The 20,903-nt window shown below is 38.8% G+C and overlaps 1 protein-coding gene across 3 annotated transcripts in view; it reads left to right on the top strand.

Moving 5' to 3' along the window:
• The first annotated feature begins 465 nt into the window (after positions 1-465).
• The window catches only part of usp53a (ubiquitin specific peptidase 53a), a 42,858-nt gene continuing 22,420 nt past the window's right edge, over positions 466-20,903 (top strand). The window contains exons 1-5 of one of the 3 annotated variants that reach the window (XM_061960935.2): positions 528-595; positions 843-910; positions 14,166-14,664; positions 17,319-17,411; positions 17,482-17,616. In XM_061960935.2, the coding sequence (XP_061816919.1) occupies positions 14,521-14,664; positions 17,319-17,411; positions 17,482-17,616 (372 nt within the window). In that variant the 5' untranslated portion in view covers positions 528-595; positions 843-910; positions 14,166-14,520. Of the gene's footprint in view, positions 797-842; positions 911-14,165; positions 14,665-17,318; positions 17,412-17,481; positions 17,617-20,903 lie in introns of all 3 variants that reach the window. The other 2 variants (XM_061960934.1, XM_061960933.2) reach the window with 2 other exon arrangements.

The raw sequence follows: 20,903 nt of genomic DNA, 5'->3' as shown, positions 1-20,903 counted from the left end.
CTGGCTGGGTGGCTGGCGTTTGGAAGACTCCCGGGAGGATCGGTGGGCCATCTTTAGTGTTAGTTTGATATCGCCTCAAGGGCCAAGTGAAATTACACGGCGGGCCAAATTTGGCCCACGGGCCAGAGTTTGACACCCATGATCTACATATTTAAATATTGTTGCTCGACTACAAGTATGATTAAATATGCTTTATGTATGCAGTGAATACACTTCACAATAAACACATATAGAATAGAAATGCGAATTAAATCATTCCCTTGAAACTCTGGTGCAGCCATAGCAATTATTGACTATATTTAAATGCAATAGATGTTGTGAATGTGGAACTTTTTAAATAAAAAAAACGGTTGGGCTGTGAGAGCATGCGTGCGCGTGCGTGTGCGTGTGCGCGGCCGTGTAGCGAGCATGGCACACTGCAGTAAACAGAGAGTTGAGCGAGGGGCGTGGCTTAACGTGGAGCTGCACAAAACATCTCTGATCCAGTTGAAATATTTCAGGTGCCGAAAGAAAGTGGACGAGGCGAGCCACCATTGCTGCCGATTCTCTTACCCGGGCAGCAGCAGCAAAAACAAACGCCACAGGAGGACTTTTGGTGTGTATTTATTTTTGTACTTCCAAGCCTAGAGGGAAGTTTATATTGTTTCTGCCGGGGCGGTCGTCTCTTGAGAAGCACCACCAAGTCTCCTACCTTGTCTATTGGATGGTTCCTCCCACTTTCACCCTACCAATTTCGCAACTCTTGTTTGGACAATCTCGCCGAACATCCGGATTTTTTTCTTTACAACCTTTTTAGGTAAGTTTTTATTTTTTATTTCTTTAAACCTTTTTTTTTTTTGTAGCCCGTTTTCTTACGATGGGCAGTATTCACCACGCTTTCCGGTGAGGAAATACCTGGTCTCGAGCCCAGGTAAGTCAAAGAATCAGGAAGGGCCTCAAAAGTCAGCAGCAGGTGTATTAAAACGCACATTGTTACCTAAAGCTGTTTTAAAGCGACTTAAACATGCCAATTGTCATTTTAAAACATTAATATTACTGAAAGATAGCTCGCTTGTAATGTCACATGCGTGTTGTTGTTTAATGGCAAGCTATACCCACGGAAAAGTTGCCAATATGACTCTAACTAGTTCGTTTGTTGTGGCGAATAGACTAACATTCACTTAAGTAACTGCTTAAATTCAATGATAGGTGAATAAACGTGAATAAAATGCCGTCGTGTGTGTCAGTTTTGGCTAAATTAGCCTAAACTAGCTGCCTCGGCTAAAGGTTTCGTGTGACGTCATCATAGGAACAAATTGCACTATAATGATGAGCGGACATAACATTAGGTCCCTTTTTCCATCGTAATGACCTCTAATTAGGGAGGGAAACTGCACTCATGTTATCTCATCAATTAAAAAGAGGAAATAATGAAACGAATATGCTATTTTTTTGTAGTTTGCTTACGTTTGAGCCAAATTAAAGGAACAAAGCGGTACGTGTAGTTTTATTTTTGCCAAATTAGAATGTTGTCTGTCTATGTGTGTTGGCCCTGCGATGAGGTGGCGACTTGTCCAGGGTGTACCCCGCCTTCCGCCCGAATGCAGCTGAGATAGGTTCCAGCACCCCCCGCAACCCCCCCAAAAAGGGACAAACGGTAGAAAATGGATGGATGGATAGCCTAAGACTGCTGCCAAGGCGTGATGTCATCACGTGGATAAATTATACATGACGGTCAGCAGCCGCCCACGACCCCGAAAGGGACAAGCGGTAGAAAATGGATTGATGGGTCAGCAGCCATTACATTAGGTACACATTTTCAAATAAAAATAACACAAACTCATTCTAAATTAGACGATTGACGTTGCATTCCAAAACATGCTTACTACTAGCAGTTTTAAATATATTCTTTGCCTTATTAGTTTTATTAAGCGGAGCGACATATTAGAAACACCAACAAGTATGATGCAGTGCACTTTTACACCAATGCATAAAGCAAGAATAAAACGGTTTAAAACTGCACTCATGTTTTTTCATCAATTAAAATGAGGAAATAATGAAACGAATATGCTATTTTTTTGTAGTTTGCTTACAACAAAGCGATTTATGTGTCACGTGTAGTTTTATCTTTGCTAAATTAGCCTAAGACACCTGCCAAGGCGTGATGTCATCAAGTGGATAAAGTATGTATGATGGTGAGCAGCCATTACAATAGGTACACATTTTCAAATAAAAATAACACTAATTCTTCATTCTAGATTAGACGATTGGCGTTGCGTTCCAAAACATGCTTACTATTAGCAGTTTTAAATATATTATTTGCCTTATTGATTGTATTAGGTGGAGCGACATATTAGAAACACCAACAAGTATGATGCAGTGCACTTTTACACTAATGCATAAAGCAAGAATAAAACTCCTTTTAAATATATTCTCATATTGGATCTCATTAGCTATATATTTGTAGTGCTACTGTGGATAATTTCTCTCCTGCACAAAGTGAGGCATGCTGGAGAACCTGTTCTGTTTGCAAAATACCAAGCAAGAGCACTTGAAGCTTTGTAAACATTACCTCAGTAAGTCAGTCAGTCAGTCTGTGTCAGTACGCCGAAACTATAAGGTCACTAATTTCTGGTCACAAGAGGTGAAGGTGGTAGTAGCCATTAAAATATTGCTAATTTATGACAGGAACGATACTAACAATATAGTAAAATGAAGCTATTACTGTATGTTGTACTGTATGTTTTGCTATAATAGACCAAATATGTGCAATTATTGCTTTGCCATTGCCAAAATAAAGGGCTGTAATGTTCGAATTTCAAAACTAGCAATATAATCTAAATAAAAGTAGTCATGGTCAAAATATTGCTTTTATGGTGTAAAAAGAAGTAATTCGTAGTTTATTAAAAATAACAAAACATGCTATTTAACGTTCCGTCATGCAAGTGTAAAAATACAAAATCCAGAAAGTAGAAAATACACGTGCTTCACTTGAGTAATTTGTATAGCAGTTTTTCTCGATTTGCATGGCGCCTAATGGTCGTACAAGTGTAAAAATACTTTTCTGAACAGTAAACACAATAATAACGAATACGCTAACTTTGGCAGTGCAGATGTTTGTAACTCATTATTTTTATTAGGTTGAGAATCTTACATCAACTTACAATTTAATTTGATTGGATTCCTATTCTTTGAGTGACAATTCAGAAGGTGAGTAACTAATAGGGATGTAAATCTCTTTATGATGGACGATTCGATTCCCATCTCGATTCATGGATTCCGATACGATTCAAAAACAATTTATTTATAAAACGGAACGATTCGATTAAATTCGATTTAGTATATGGACAATGAGAGAAAACAATAGTGTCTGAGGGCCGGTGTGTATGTTTGTATAGTGTGTGTGTGAGTGTGTGTGTGTGTGTGTGTGTGTGTGTGTGTGTGTGTGTGTGTGTTTGTGTGTGTGTGTGTGTGTGTGTGTGTGTGTGTGTATAAACAACGTGGGATACTTTTTGACCTGTATCTGGCCTGTGGGCCGTATTTTGCCCAGGTCAGTTGTAAGAGGAAAATGGATTTGAATCCCAATCTTAGTATGGCAATGCTTAGAACAAAATAACTCCATGGGCCAATTTCGGAATTATATGGAACAAAAAAGCTGTTTCCTAACAAGGTAGTCCATCAGCAGATGGCTATCGAAATAAATTCTGCCGATCCCTGACCACTTCGCAGCCAAATATTCTTCTCCGTAACTCCCCTGGCCCCCCGTCTGACTTGCTGATGTGCCTCTCCAGGTGATTTGCTTCTGAGTTGCTAGCTTGTGCTTTTTCCTAATGACGAGAGACAGAAGCAATGGGTTGTTGTTTTTTTCTTTGTTTTGTTTTGCTTGACAAGTCTAAGTAAACCTTTATTTGCATTAGGAGACCAGACTTTCTCTACCACCTTAGGGAAAACAGATGTATTTGCCTGTAAAACAGTGTTGAGAGAGCATAGACTATTCCTTTTATTAGCATGTCGATGTAATAGTGTAAACCAGTGGTGTCCAAACTTGATTCATGGGCCATTTTGATTTGATTTATTTTCTTAAGTCATTGCTAGCAATTGTCCAGAAGAAGTTCCAGAGCCTGGAGACCCGCCTTTTGTTGTTAGTCTTATGTCTACTCCACTATGCCTCTATGGTAAAATGCGCAAATATACATTTTTAAAGGTGAACTGTGAGGATTCTAAGCTACATTTAATATACTTAAATGTGGTCTAGATCAGTGGTTCTCAACCTTTTTTCAGTGATGTACCCCCTGTGATTTTTTTTCTAATTCAAGTACCCCCTAATCAGAGCAAAGCATTTGTGGTTGAAAAAAGAGATAAAGAAGTAAAATACAGCACTATGTCATCAGTTTCTGATTTATTAAATTGTATAACAGTGCAAAATATTGCTCATTTGTAGTGGTCTTTCTTGAAGTATTTGGAAAAAAAGATATAAAAATAAGATTCAAGATTCAAGATTGTTTATTGTCATATGCACAGTTAAACAGACAGTTTGCCGTACAATGAAAATCTTACTTTGCTAGTCCACCCTTCAACAAGTCACACAGTACTTAGCAAAAAATAAAAACCAATAAAAATAAAAATGTATATACAAGGCACAGTAAGTAACATAACATTATTGCACATTCTGATTGACAGTCAACAGTATAAATATGGAGGTGACATTTGGTCACAGCAGCAATTAAAGTGTCTTTAGTGATCAAAGGTGAAAAGTGTCTACAGTGATGGTTCACAGTTCAGGGGTGGTCATGGTAGCTGTCTTTTGTTCAAACTAAAAACTTGTTGAAAAATAAACAAGTGATTCGATTATAAATAAAGATTTCTACACATAGAAGTAATCATCAACTTAAAGTGCCCTCTTTGGGGATTGTAATAGAGATCCATCCGGATTCATGAACTTAAATTTAAACATTTCTTCACAAAAAAAGAAATCTTCAACATCAATATTTATGGAACATGTCCACAAAAAATCTAGCTGTCAACACTGAATATTGCATTGTTGCATTGTAATGAATGGAATAGCCTACTTGATTTGATGTTCAGTTTATGAACTTACATTCATATTTTGTTGAAGTATTATTCAATAAATATATTTATAAAGGATTTTTGAATTGTTGCTATTTTTAGAATATTTAAAAAAAATCTTACGTACCCCTTGGCATACCTTCAAGTACCCCCAGGGGTACGCGTACCCCCATTTGAGAACCACCGGTCTAGATTATATGTATGTATTATGCTTTGGTGTAAATTTTGCTCCACAGTCTTATTTTGAACCCTCTTTCTGATTATGTTGCAAGTGGTTTAGATGCAAATAAAGCCCTCCATGCGCCAGCCCCCTCGAAAACTATGAAGATACATTGTTTAAATATATATCTCGAAACAGAACCTCAGCGCTATTTTTTTTTTTTCCCAGACACGGGTAGAAATGAACAATAATAAACAGCATATTGATTGACCGGACACAACAATGACAAAATAAAAGCTGCTAGCCTTACAAATGAGGGTCTTTTAAGTGAAAACAGATTAAATTAATACGCCGTATGAATATATAGCCTATTATATACGCACTATTTACTAGTGATGCCCTGAAAATTCAGCCATCGAAACGGCAATTCCAAAACAGGATGTTGAGATGACGTAAGTAAGACGCATGCTATTGTCTGGAGCAGAGGCAGCATATCCGCGATGTGGATATACTTTAATTTATTAGAAATATACCCATGGACAGAGATCTACAAAATGTGCAAATATTCAACCGAGGTGCCACTCACACCTTGGCGCTGGCGGCTTGGGCCGTGGGGCGGCGGCTCCTTCCGCCGTTTTGCACAGCAGCCCGACTAGAACCAATCTAAAATATATTTAAAAAATAGTCTAATGTGTACTTTTATGTTTGCATTTCATTGACTAAATGTGTGCTAGCTAGAATGTTTTCAACTTTTTAAAATTGTTAAAAAAAATTTGGGTTGTTCCCCGTTATGGAGAATTTTACAAATCTGTAAGTGATGTATTCTTTGTGAAATCTAGCATCTTTATATCTTGTCTGTTATTGGAGACTTTATTTGTGTTTAGAGAGGAGCTGAAAAGGAACTTCCCCTACTTGAAAGACCAGCAACCACCACTGGTATACGACCTGTGTTACACTGTACAAAAATTGTGTCAATTATTTTATAACATGTTCTGGTCGAGTCCTCAATTACAGAATGATTAGCAGGCTTATTAATCAATAGAGAAAGTTAAAACATTGTCATGCAGCAATATGAATGCCATTATTTTGTACAACATGTAATGTACAGAATATCAGAAGCATTTATTCAGGTTGAAAGATCACAGATTACAGCTGGGATAGCGCCCCCCTCCGAAAATTATTTGTCTAGGGTACACTTATTAATGATGAAAAATTATACCTGTCTGCGATTAATTGCGGTAAATCTTGAGTTGACTATGAACAAAATGCAATTTTCGGGATTTAAATATTTTAATTGTTTGACAGCCCTAGTTATTACTAATTACTAATAACACAGCCTTTTTAAAGAAAACATATGCATCATCGCCGATTACATCACATTAAATACGCCAACACCGAATAGTAATCTGGGGCAAACCCTGATTAGGGTACACCTGCACAAAGTTGCATTTACCAGCCTTTATCACACCGCATGTCGCATGTCAATGTGCGGTGGCATTTGCTATACTGGACATTTTGGTATGGATCTGATACTAAGTACCGTATTTTTCGGAGTATAAGTCGCTCCGGAGTATAAGTCGCACCTGCCGAAAATGCATAATAAAGAAGGAAAAAAATATATAAATTGCACTGTAGCCCGGCCAAACTATGAAAAAAACTGCGACTTATAGTCTGAAAAATACGGTAACTACAGAACCAGTATTGCCAACTTTTGACATGATCATTGAATCATTTTGTGAATTTACCTTGAGTTAGTTTATTATGAAAGCACAGGAAAAATATGTTTTGCAAATGAAAATGTGTTTATAAATTTATACAATAGAAAACGTAAAGTATACAGTATATACAACAATAATTTACTTATTCCGTACACACAAATATGCCTTTTTCCACCAAAAGTTCAGGAACTTTGTTGTTTGTGTTTCCACTGTATTTCACAGATCGAGATATTTTTATACGAATCAGGCTGATGACTTATGAATGAGAGGTACGGTCATTTTCGGTGCATCACAAGTCAATAGTGCAGAAATAATAAAATATATAGTTATATCCATTCATATTGTAACTACCTGCTAGTCTTAAAGAGCAAGTTTGTGTGTTGATGTTCATTTTTCCCATGGTCTTGAACACATTGTGTTGGTGGAGAATGAGAATCTGTTGTTGTGTGTCTAGGAGTGAAGCACGGAGGCGGAAGTGTGTGAACGGAGGAAGTACTTAATAGAATTGGGCCCGTTGTTAGCATAAGACTGGCAATAAAACTAAAAAGGGCGCCAGACATTGTGTGTCTTTTTCTGGACGCTACAATACATTATATATATATTTTTTGTTTTCACACAAAAAAATTACATTTTTAAGGTGTGGTGACTGGTGACTAATATTTTCCCATGGCGCACCACCACAATCAAATACATTAACGGGAAACCCTGATAGAACCAAGTTGCCTATTGCACTGTGGTTATGTATCATTACACTCCTAAATACTTGTGTAAGTTGTGTTATTAGTATTAACATGTCAAGTTTTTCTTGCTACATTACGAATTTTGCTGTTTTTTTCCCCAAACATTTTTTGTATTTTTTGTATTTATTTTATTGTAATTTAGGATGTACCGAGAGCCGATTAAGAGAAGAAGAAAAAAAGCAGCCGAGCCGCAAATGGCCCCTGGGCCGTACTTAGACTGATAGTCATGGACGAAAGTAAATGCCTTGTGATATTCCAAGTTAAACTAAGTAATGTTTGCCTGATTATTCTGTTTTCTTCTATTCATAGTGCACCTCTTAAGCGGTGTGTTCTGCTTCTATTTTCCTTTTTTTGACGATGCAGTGACCCAATTTCCACACTGGGATCAATGGTTTCTTTTTATTGCATATTAAGTAGACTGCTTGCTCTCGAGCTGTCAGTATTCTGTGGCAGAGTAAGTCCTGGAAACTTCTATAAAGGGGAAACAAATGTGATCACTGTGACTGTCGAACTGTCAATCATTAGAAACATTTACGTATGATAAACCTTTAGATCAGGAGTGTTCAAAGTGTGGCCCGCAGCTAAATTTTTTATTGGCCTACGGTATACAGTATACAAATAAAATTTAACACACCACTAGGACATTACACACGAAACATAGAACAATTGGAAAAGCCCCCCCCCCCTAAAATGGCACCTGCAACCCAAAACAACCTGTGTAGGGCTGCTATGATCGAATTGGAATAATTGCATTAGAAAAGAAGCTTTGATTCATATTCTGTTGCGTGGTTTAATCGTTTGTGTAACTACTAAAAATTAATATCTTGACCGTACGGCGGAATGTTGATATTACGAACACTTGTCCAATTTCAATGTTGATGATGGGCATTTATTTGGAAACATCATTGTTTATTTAAACTACTTTCCCAAAAATGCACATTGAGGCTATAAAGGGTGTTTTATCAGATTACTTGATCAATTGAACAAATTAATCGATAGATTACTGGATTACTAAAATAAGCCATTGTTGCAGCCCTATACTTGTGCGTCTTCCAGTGTCGGCTTTTCCATTCATTACCATAAACCCAGAGTTTCCCCCATGCCATGATGGTTTGACCCGCACTGAAATGTCTGTCAAAAAGAACTGTGAAAAGAAATGCAACAATGCAATATTCAATGTTGACAGCTAGATTCTTTTGGACATGTTCCATAAATATTGATGTTAAAGATTTATTTTTTTTGTGAAGAAATGTTTAAAATTAAGTTCATGAATCCAGATGGATCTCTATTACAATCCCCAAAGAGGGCACTTTAAGTTGATGATCACTTCCATGTGTAGAAATCTTTATTTATAATTAAATCACTTGTTTATTTTTCAACAAGTTTTTAGTTATTTTTATATCTTTTTTTCTAAATAGTTCAAGAAAGACCACTACAAATGAGCAATATTTTGCACTGTTATACAATTTAATAAATCAGAAACTGATGACATAGTGTTGTATTTTACTTCTTTATCTCTTTTTTTCAACCAAAAATGCTTTGCTCTGATTAGGGGGTACTTGAATTAAAAAAAATGTTCACAGGGGGGTACATCACTGAAAAAAGGTTGAGAACCACTGCTGTAGACGATGTACGATACAAATGATAAAAATTTATTCGATAGCACTTTTAATACTATCGATATATCGTGATGATGCATTCGAGCTGTGTCCCACAAATCTGGTTAGAGCACAAGCTTTCAAAATTGTGTTAAAAATTTCATGGAAAAATAAATATACATTTTAAAAATATATATATTTATCCCTGAATGCCATGTGTTAAAATATGGTATGGTAGTATTTGCACTGAAATGCACAATCATTCGCCTTTACAAATGCCATGTCTGTGTTGTGATGATAACTTCTGCTGACACATTATGACTTTTTTCACCTGATGGGGAAAAGCAGCATGAAGTGTCTTAAATAATTGATTTGTTGAACCTGGTAATTAATTGAATTAAATAAAGTACATGCTAAAGCTGTCGATAAGGGTGTCATTTTTGCAAATGAAAAATTACAACAAAAAAAATGTCCTCGGTATTGTTATGGAATAGGGATGTAACAATAAACGTAATAATAATAACCGCGGTAAAACTCCTGACAGTTAGTATTAGTATTTTTCAATTGAAATAATCGAAAAACCGAGGTTGATAACTGCACTTTGATAAACTCAGACTGACTGGTGCGAGCTCACTTGCTAACATGAAACCAAGAGACATTAATGTTTAAGAAACAACCTACCACAACCTAAACGTATATAAACACATTGCTGTCTGAACAACATAGCGATTCAATTGTGTACATTGAACCTACAAGCTGTGCTCTATCATACAGAGTGTCCGATCTTTCCTCAGAGGAAAAAAGACAAAGGTGTTTATACGGTGTGTTCAAGGGCCACTAGACTGCCAAAAATAAGTAACCGTTTTTATTTGTTTGTGAATGTGAGGGTGAATGTTGTCTGTCTATCTGTGTTGGCTAGGGGTGTAACGGTACGTGTATTTGAATCGAACCGTTTCGGTACGGGGGTTCCGGTTCGGTTCGGAGGGGTACCGAACGTGTTTCCACACGGACATATTAAGTAGCGTAACGCACGTGGTGTAAACAATGCACACCAAGGCACAACACACAACATGCTAGCAGCTAACGGGCTACGATAGACTGACCATACGTCCTCTTTTCACCGGACATGTCCTCTTTTGCGGAGCTGTCAGGGCGGAGTTTCTTAAATGCCTCAAATGTCCGGCATTTTGAGTTAGGGTTGCGTCTATTTTCAATGTACGTTCAGGGTTAAGAAGGGGTTAAAAACAAAACAAATTTCATGCAGCAGCATTCGTGAGGGAGGGGCAGAGACAGAGAGCGAGAGAGTTATGATAAACGCGCAAGCGTCGCCGGGCTCTGCTTTTTATCCATAGATTTATCAGATTTAATTTTTTATTATCTATAGCAGGGGTGTCAAAGTGTGCCCCGGAGGCCATTTGCGGCCCAGAGCTAATGTTTTAAAGGCCCACGGCACATTCTAAAAATACTATTAAAATAAACAAAAACATAACAAAAGTGAAATAAAAAAGCTTAAAGGTTAAATGTAATTTAGAAAAAGTTGCAATGTTGACTAATAAAACAAAGCTGTTTTTTTTTCTTTCATAATATTGAATCAAAATCAATGTTATTATGAATTATTGACCTATCCAAGGTTCCGATTACTTCACATCAAATATTCCACTAAGAAAAATATTTTTGGTGGAAGATTTTGCAAATTTGGTAAATAAATAACCCAAAAATGTATATTTTGTTGTTTTCTTACTGTACCGAAAATGAACCGAACCGTAACCTCTAAACCGAGGTACATACTGAACCGGAATTTTTGTGTACCATTACACCCCTAGTGTTGGCCCTGTGATGAGGTGGCGACTTGTCCCCGCCTACCGCCCGAATGCAGCTGAGATAGACTCCAGCACCCCCCGCGACCCCGAAAGGGACAAGCAGTAGAAAATGGATGGATGGATACTCACTTTTCATTTAAATAAATCTTTAAGTACTACAGTACAAACCAATATTTAAAGAGATCATGTAATGATTTTGGTGATTCTTTGGTTAAAATGTTGCATAGATGATGTTTTACGGGCCATATTCAAGCCGCTTTCTGATCGTCTCTTCCGGATGCGCCGTTTTGTGGATAGTCTTATTTACGTCCCTCCACTTTGACTGCGTCTTCTCCCTGCAAGCCATTTTGTGGTTTTTAGCGCTTTCATATCGAGTCTACACAGATATAAGTTAGAACTATACACTCCCTTACATTAGAAATGACAACAGCAGTGGATGCATGTGCATATACGAGCCAGTCTTCCCCATAACAAGATAAAGAAAAAGGAGCTTATTGACTACAGCGTCGAACTACAATGGCAGACTCACACGAATCTCTTCGGGTAAATTTCTACCATATTTGGAGATATCCACTGATGTCACTTTAGAGGAAGTATAAAGGAAGGCGAGATTGTTTAATAAATATCTCCGCCATGCCTCCATAGTTTGATTTCTTTTGGGACTCGTGCAGATCCTAAATACACAAAAACGGGTACCAAGGGCTAAGAAAAGTTTATTTTGCGTGATAGGTCCCCTTTAAAACAATATAAGGTTAGCCATGAAAACCGATAAAATAGTAAGACTAAAACACTATCAGTAAAGCATAAGAAACCCAAACCATGCAACATAATGGGTTTTCTAATAGTGTGTCTATTTATTTTAGCAATAATTAAAAAAAAAAAAATATGACTAAAGATTTCAGAGTATGTATAAGTACTTTTTGAGCACATTCAACAACACCGCGATAATAATAACAGTGATCATTTTGGTCACAGTAACCATGATATAAAATGTTCATATCATTACATACCAATTATAGAGTATGGAACCGCTTGCAGAGATTTACAATTTGATGCATCCAGGCCCCTTTTACTGTTCGTAGTGATGTTTGCTAATGTTGCTGTGATGCATACAGTAGGAACGCTACACCACTTTTCCCTGCTCGCCTCACCAGACCCCGAAACTAATCTGAAAACTTGCAGCTCTTAAGCAACTCTGAGCTTAAGTGATTGCTTTGGAATCCTGTTGCCATGGAGCCCTTCTGCAAAGTACAAGCCTGAGAACTTCTGCGTGTTTAATTGAATTGGATGACTGTAAATGTGGGTCACTGACCGTCACAGTTTTTCAATCTACTATTACATGGTTGTTACTTCATCGTCATCATTATCCATCGAGGAGTCTGCAATCCCAGGATGGCAAATTATGTCTGACTTGTTTTGGCTTAAATCGTGCAAATCTGCACAAAATGAGGGCAGTTTCATTGTGGTTTCCTTTTGGCATAATGTTGTGTGAGAGGTGTAATGTACGTGCTGTTTTATGGTGTATTTTGAAGTGAAATTAGCTTGCAAGCACAACAGTCGGGAGTCTCCTCACTCATCTCTGCACTGACTTATGCATTGACCTCATCACTAACCGTAAAGCAACCTGCTCCGCCTACCAGAGTACATTGAGATGGAACTTAACCCCCGCAACAATCGAGGGAACACTACATATGAAAAATGTGCATAATAAAAACAAACATTCTGTAATGTAATAACAACCTATTGGCACACTCGGCACAAGTATAAACATTCATCAAAGCTATCAAAGCCAGCTAGTGTTGCACTTTTCTTTTTCCGGACTGAACATTTTTCAAATTTAATGCCACCTCCTGCCGCGACTCGCGATAATATCCTGTGCTCCATCTCTCGTCTTATGGGGGAAGGTTAGGCCGTTTTTTTTTTGGGTGTTTGTAAGACAAAAAAGTGGAATTTGAAAGGCACCAAATTGGAAAAGCTGGGAAAATATAGTAAGTAATTTTTAAGCTGTTTGTTTATCATTTGTTTAGCTCTGTAAATGTGTGGATTACTGGCATGAACATGTGAAGATTAAACATTATTATGTCGTTCATTAGTTAGTTACATTTTCAAACTACTGTTTGTCATTTTATGTGTTCTCAGTGACTAGCAATGACAATAATTGTTTTTGTAAAGTTTAATCAGCTCTCATTAATGCTTGCATGTGGAAGCTTTGGGGACGATAGTGTGCAGAAGTTCAACTCGACCTTGGCCTGTTTGTAAAAGTTAATGTGCAAGCTTTGTTGACATTCCTTAAACTGCTCAGTGTGTAACACTTTCCCAGGTTAGCGACACACAAACTTTTATGGGTCTAAAACAAAGATAAAAGGATAGAAAATGTTGATAATTTAATATATTGACACAATGTATTATATCACCCTTGTTTTTCAAGACATATCAATGACCTCAGGTCACTGGTGTGTAACAGGAAGGAAATCTCTGACTTGCTTGGGTACAATGCATTGGTGCCATGTGTTGGTTTGTGTTTATAAGTCTCTTTACCACCAGAATATAAGACAGCCTGTATTTTTCAACACTATTTTGCAACACAAAAAAAATGACGCTATGATATCATATAAAGGAGTTAGTGTAAAGCAGTGTAAATTCACTGTACCCTCAATAAGTAAATATGCAGCCATTAATTTCTCAAATGACTGAGAATTAAATGTGATTTGGTAAACATGCTAAAATTGTGACACAATTAGCCATTTTACCTTCCTGTTGTCATATTTGCTAGTTACACTGGTAACATATCCTGCTAAGAAGTTAACCAGCTTCGTAGCACTACATATCAAGACTTAATCCTGAAATGTACTGTATCTTGCTAAGAAGTACAGGCCCGTTTATTTTTCAAGAACCATTTGTTGGGGAAAAAAACTGCTGCATTTGTTCCAGTTACTGGTGTATAAGTGGCAAGAAGAGATTATCTGACTCGATTAGCAGAAGGTCTTCTGCGCTACTTGGTGCTTTGCGCGTATACATCTCTATAGTTTGCTCGGGCAAGTTTCCCACACATCCCGTACTAATTTTAATTTTGTCTCAAATAGGAACTTGGATTGAAGCAGATACTATGACCCTCCAACAGACCACTGAATGTCAACATCACATGTGGTGGATTTACCTATGAGAGACGCAAGATGATAAAGTGAAGGCATCTAACTTCTACTTCCAAAGACTTTTAAATAACTTTTTTTTTGTATTATCATTATTGATCCTGGAGAGACCACTTCTGCATACGGTGCAGACCCGAACTTGTGGCCCATGTGTAGCAGGGCATCTGCAGTATCTTGTGGAATCACCTAGCAAGCCCAGAGTTCTTTTGTGGAGCCTTACGCCTGTTTTTTTTCGATCCGACGTCTCTGCTCGAAGCTGTTTGCACAAGGGGGCAGAACCCACTACTCAATGGCATGGGCCAAGTTCTTCAGAAAGCCAGGGGGCAACCTGGGGAAGTCCTACCAGCCGGGGAGTATGCTGTCTCTGGCGCCCACCAAAGGACTGCTGAACGAGCCGGGTCAGAACAGCTGCTTCCTCAACAGCGCTGTGCAGGTAGGAACTACTACGGTACTACCTTTTATGTACTTACTCAAAGTTGAGCACATGGGTCACATACAGGCTACAACCTCTTACAGTGTCAAGTCCTATATTTTACATTTTCAGTTTGTTATATTGTTTTTTTGGTATTTAATGGTCTAATTGTATCAGACATGATTAATTAGTTACATTAGGAACATCACATAGAAATATTTGCACAATCCAACATTCCGCAGATGGGTAGGAACAGCTCATCCCACTGCCAGTGACAATTCATTCACACTATATCTTTTACATATTGAGACTTACAATATTTTGTTTACTTACATTATGTCATGTTAATTTTGTTCACTTCTTGATTAAATAAAAGAAAGGATGTTGTTAAAAAATGTCAGTGAGGAACTATATAGGTTGTGCAGTGATCAGAAAAAGAAAGAAATACAAATGTAAAAAAGGCTAAAATAAAAAAAGAAATGATAAGCTAATAATAGACTAATTATGCATAGAAAATAAATTAGTTGGAGTATGTGAAGATAATAAACAAAGACAATTAAAATGAATACTTGTCTAGTTCCTTGATGTCTATAACAAGTCAAGCGCTGCATTTGGCACTCAGTGTCTTGAACTTTCTCCTACTTTAAGTTGCGAGCACTACTTTCTGCCAGCATTGTGTTTTGTCAGATGCTCATTGATGTAAACCAGGGGTGTCCGAAGTGTGGCCCAGGGCCATTTGCGGCCCACAGCTCGATTTATTTAGACCCGAAACACATTCTGAACACAAAATAAACACGTCATGTAAAATAACATTATACACACACACACACACACACAAAACAAATGGAGCTTGCCCAAATCCCCCAAAATGGGACCTGAAAACCAAAATCGCCAAAAACCTTTGTGTCCTACTGTATCTGATATTTGATGATTTCAATGCATCTCGTCATGATGAACGTGTGTACGAATTTCTTGCAAGATGTGGTAAGTTATCGGTTGTGCTAAAGCAGTGGTTCTTAACCTTGGTTCGATCGAACCCTAGGGGTTCGGTGAGTCGGCCTCAGGGGTTCGGCGCAGCCTCCGCTGCTGAAGTCAAGACACGCCCAACTCATCGTGTAAATAAAAACTTCTCCCTATCGGCGTATTATGGGTACCCCCAAACAATTTTCCCTCTAATTTTCCATCTGATTTGCAGGTGTGTAATTTGTTGTGAGTTCATGCACTGTGTTTGTGTTGTTCTTTGAACAAGGTGATGTTCATGCATGGTTCATTTTGTGCACCAGTAAAAAAACATAACTTTGTCCTTAATTTGAAAAAAACTAACATTTTATTTTTCACTAAAGAAGGGTTCGGTGAAGGCGCATATGAAACTGGTGGGGTTCGGTACCTTCAACAAGGTTAAGAACCACTGTGCTAAAGCCTTTAAAAAGATTTTCGTTAGTGGAAAAAATACTAATTAAGACATTTTCTTTGTTACCTATAACACAAAGCTAAGATGTGGATGTTTTGTTCCGATAGTTTAGCCTGAATGGATTTATATTTATATTTTATTGTCATATATATATATATTGTTTTGGTATTAGTATCTTTAATGGATGAATTGTATTGAAGTGGCTCCCGCATCCTTCAACTTTTCTGTTTGCGGCTCTCACTGCAAATGGTTTGGACACCCCTGATGTTCCTTTCAGCTTGCCTCTCTGCCTCAGCAATACCACCATGTTTTTTTGTTGTTGAACTTTGATGATGACACATAAGTGTTGTTATTCCTTAGAGACAATTAAATATTGACTTTTCACTATTTCAAGTTACCCTGTTGTAATCTTTTATTGTAATCTATAACCATACCTTTGAGCGTTGGTGCCACCTGGGCGCCACCCGTGGTGAAGGGAATCGCTCGCAAAGCTGCAAACTGATTAAAAGTAATTGAAACACTAGAAACTGGTTCTCAACATTAATCGGTTTTCGATTTTACATGGTGATTTCAACACCTTCAAATTTGTTAATGGAAAAATACAACTAAGATGCACTTTACAATCAAACAGCCAGTGTGTGATAAATCCAATACTTGCAGTATAAAGGCTATGTTGGGCTCAACTAAAGAAAATACTTCCTGGCTAAGGCAACATACCGTATAGTCTATACAGGAGTTCCATCTAATGTCTTGGAATTGCAACTGTCAAACAAAGTCTACTATTTAACACTTGACACAACACAAATGATACTCAGAAGTGTAACTGGACAGCACAGTTATCATTAACAGCTCAGTGTTAAATGTTAAATTGAACAATTAGATTTTATTATTAAACAATTAACATTTATTAACACATGACTACACACAAATGTACCGAAAATTGGTGCCTTTGAGTACCGCCGGTATCGATTCTCAGGTCCCGGGAATTTGTACTGTATCGGATAAAATGTTAGAAGTACCCATCCCTAGTTAGAACATGGTTTCGCATCTTAGTCAGCGCCCTTCCCGGGCACTGTAAAAATAAACGTGAAGATTGACTTGTGGGGCCTGTGGCTCACTTCTTGGTTTCCAGTCAATGAGGTCACGCTCCACTCAGCATGACTCAGAGTGAGACACTGTTTTGAGACGAACGGTTATTTTTGCTGCTCTTGTGTGATCTTGTGTCTCAGAAATGTAGGAAATGTTTGTTTTGTCTTCTTTACAGGTCCTATGGCAGTTGGATATCTTCAGACGCAGCTTGAGGCAGCTACCTGGCCACTTCTGTTTGGGGGAGTCGTGCATTTTTTGCGCATTAAAGGTGCGCATTCAGTGCAAATTGTCCTGTTTTTGTCTACATTCCAACATATTTCCCCCTCTACATTCTTTAGGGCATATTTTCCCAGTTCCAGCACAGTCGGGAGCGAGCGCTGCCCTCGGACAACCTCCGTCACGCCTTGGCGGAGACCTTTAAAGACGAGCAGCGCTTCCAGCTGGGCTTCATGGACGATGCAGCCGAGTGCTTTGTAAGTTCCTGTCAGGAGAGAGCTCTGAGTTTTGCAACAAGCTAGGTCATTGAGAAGAGCTTCTGTCCCTCCTTTCCCCTCCCATCAAGCGTTTGCCACACTGCCGCTAAATATCTGGATGACAGATTATGTAATCACTGGCAACGCTTGTTGTGTTTTCTGCACATACATGACGTTGCATCATTTGTGCGCTTTGAAAAAGGATGCCTCATGCATAATCCATGATGTTGACACCAGTTCATTTATTTTCCTTTTACAAATGTGATATATTTATTAATTTTATTGTATGTCTTACATTATAGGATTTAGTTAAAATTGAATTTATTGTTGTTGTATGTAATAATTTATTACAATTGCATTTATTTTCTACTCAATATTTTTTAATTATGTGTGTCTACATTTCACAAACTTTTACAATACATTCATCCATCCATCCATTTCCTACCGCTTGTCCGTCTCGGGGTCGCGGGGGTGCTTGTGCCTATCCCAGCTGTATTTGGGCGGAAGTCGGGCTACACCCTGGACAAGTCGCCACCTCATCACAGGGCCAACACAGATAGACAGAGTAGGAAGATAATCCCCTGAGTCAAAATAAAGACATTTCATTTACTGTAATTAATGTGATCTCTCCTCTGCATGCAATCGAGCAGATGAGAAATTGAAATTGAAGTATGCAATGATCTAGAGACCGATGCTGTCGTGTAAATCCAAAAAGGCTATTTAGTTTGTTTAAAGGGGAACATTATCACAATTTCAGAAGGGTTAAAACCATTAAAAATCAGTTCCCAGTGGCTTATTTTATTTTTCGAAGTTTTTTTCAAAATTTTGCCCATCACGCAATATCCCTAAAAAAAAGCTTCAAAGTGCCTGATTTTAACCATCGTTATATATACACCCGTCCATTTTCCTGTGACGTCACATAGTGATGCCAACTCAAACAAACATGGCGGCTAGAACAGCAATGTATAGCGACATTAGCTCGGATTCAGACTCTGATTTCAGCGGTTTAAGCGATTCAACAGATTACGCATGTATTGAAACGGATGATTGTAGTGTGGAGGCAGGTAGCGAAAACGAAATTGAAGAAGAAACTGAAGCTATTGAGCCATATCGGTTTGAACCGTATGCAAGCGAAACCGACGAAAATGACACGACAGCCAGCGACACGGGAGAAAGCGAGGACGAATTCGGCGATCGCCTTCTAACCAACGATTGGTATGTGTTTGTTTGGCATTAAAGGAAACTAACAACTATGAACTAGGTTTACAGCATATGAAATACATTTGGCAACAACATGCACTTTGAGAGTGCAGTCAGCCCAGTTTTCATCAATTAATATATTCTGTAGACATACCCTCATCCGCTATCTTTTCCTGGGGGTCTGGCGGCAGATTTCTTTGACTTTATCGTTGGAAATGCATCTGCTTTGAGTGTCGCAGGATATCCACACATTCTTGCCATCTCTGTCGTAGCATAGCTTTCGTCGATAAAGTGTGCGGAACAAATGTCCAATTTCTTGCCACTTTCGCATCTTTGGGCCACTGGTGCAACTTGAATCCGTCCCTGTTCGTGTTGTTACACCCTCCGACAACACACCGACGAGGCATGATGTCTCCAAGGTACGGAAAACAGTCGAAAAAACGGAAAATAACAGAGCTGATTTGACTCGGTGTTTGAGAAAATGGCGGAATGCTTCCCGATGTGTCGTCACGTTGTGACGTCATCGCTCCGAGAGCGAATAATAGAAAGGCGTTTAATTCGCCAAAATTCACCCATTTAGAGTTCGGAAATCGGTTAAAAAAATATGTGGTCTTTTTTCTGCAACATCAAGGTATATATAGACGCTTACATAGGTCTGGTGATAATGTTCCCCTTTAAGAAAGGGAGTATGTACTGTATAAACATGTTCTATGTTAAAGGTACCCTTTAACATTACGTTAATTGTCCATCTCTGCCACACGCTTTCCACGGCGGAGTGATAGAAAGTCAGCAGAAGTGCTGTCTCGAGGTTACATTTCTTAAGAAGTCTTAAGAAGTGCAGTCTCTGCTTCCTGACCACTGCTGCCATTTTTTTTGTTTCACCATGTGACCTTTGGTCATTAGCTCTGTGAACCCCGATGACCTTGAAAGATGTTACTTGTTCCATGCTGGCACCATTTTTCTGTATTGGAGCGTGGTCTCCTCTCTTCCTTCTCCAGTATATTAGGATCTTCTTGGTCTTGATAGCGTTCAGCAAGAGGTTATTCGCTGAGCACCACGCGCTGAGCATGTGGATCTCCTCCCTGCACGCTGTCTCGTTGCCGTTGGAGACGAGGCCCAACTACGTGTTGTCAACAAATTTTACGATGATGTAAGATTGGCACGAGGGAAGGCAGTCGTGTGTAGAATGCGTACAGTAATGGGCTCAGTATACAGCGCTGGGGGATGCCTGTGGTCAGGGTGGATGATGTGTGGGACCCAGCTCTCACCATTTGTGGTCGATTTGTAAGGAAGCTGTTCATCCACTCACCAATGAGTTGTGGTAAGTCTAGGTTAGCCATCTTCTTGACTAGGATTCAAGGCAGGATGCTGCTGAATGCCGAGCTGAAGTCCATGAAGAGGTTTCTGACATAGTTCCCCTGTGACTCCAAGTGTTTTGCAGTGATGTGGAAGATGGTGGTGTTAGCATCAGCTGTTGACTTATTTGCATTTTAGGCAAACTGGTGCTGGTCAAAGTTGAGGATTCAGGGCAGGCAAGACTTTTGAGGTAGGGGAGGCCAGCCCTCTCAAAGCACTTCATGACCACAGTAGTTAGTGCAACCGGTCTGTAGTCATTGAGGCTGCTTATGGTGTTTTTTTTGTGGACAGGGACGATGGCAGCTACTGCAAGGCACGATTGGACCATGGCCTGTTTCAGGGAGGTGGTAAATATACTCATTAGGACCCCTGACAGCTGGTCAGCACAGGCCTTGAGTACTTTGCCCGGGACTGCATCTGGTCCCACCGCTTTATGTGGGTTTACCGTATTCAGAATCCTACTGACGCTCCCTCAGCTTGTGTGGGTCGATGCTGCTGGGGGGGATCAAAAAGTGGTTTACTTTTTCCACCAGTGAGGCGTCTGCATTCACCATCTCTGAAATGTTGCCCTTATTGAGAGCTTCGGACTTTGGCTTAAATATCCCACAATGCATTGCAAGAAGCTATATTGAAAGGCTAACGTAATTGGAAATATTACGTTTACCACTGTCGTGAACGAACTATTCAGTATTTATGTGGGCTTTGTACCGAGGATGTCGTTGTGGCTTGTG

Source organism: Nerophis lumbriciformis, linkage group LG05 (assembly GCF_033978685.3).
Source record: "Nerophis lumbriciformis linkage group LG05, RoL_Nlum_v2.1, whole genome shotgun sequence".
Lineage (NCBI taxonomy): Eukaryota > Metazoa > Chordata > Actinopteri > Syngnathiformes > Syngnathidae > Nerophis > Nerophis lumbriciformis.
Note: the sequence above shows the minus strand (reverse complement) of the source record. Positions and strands in the feature narration are given on the sequence as shown.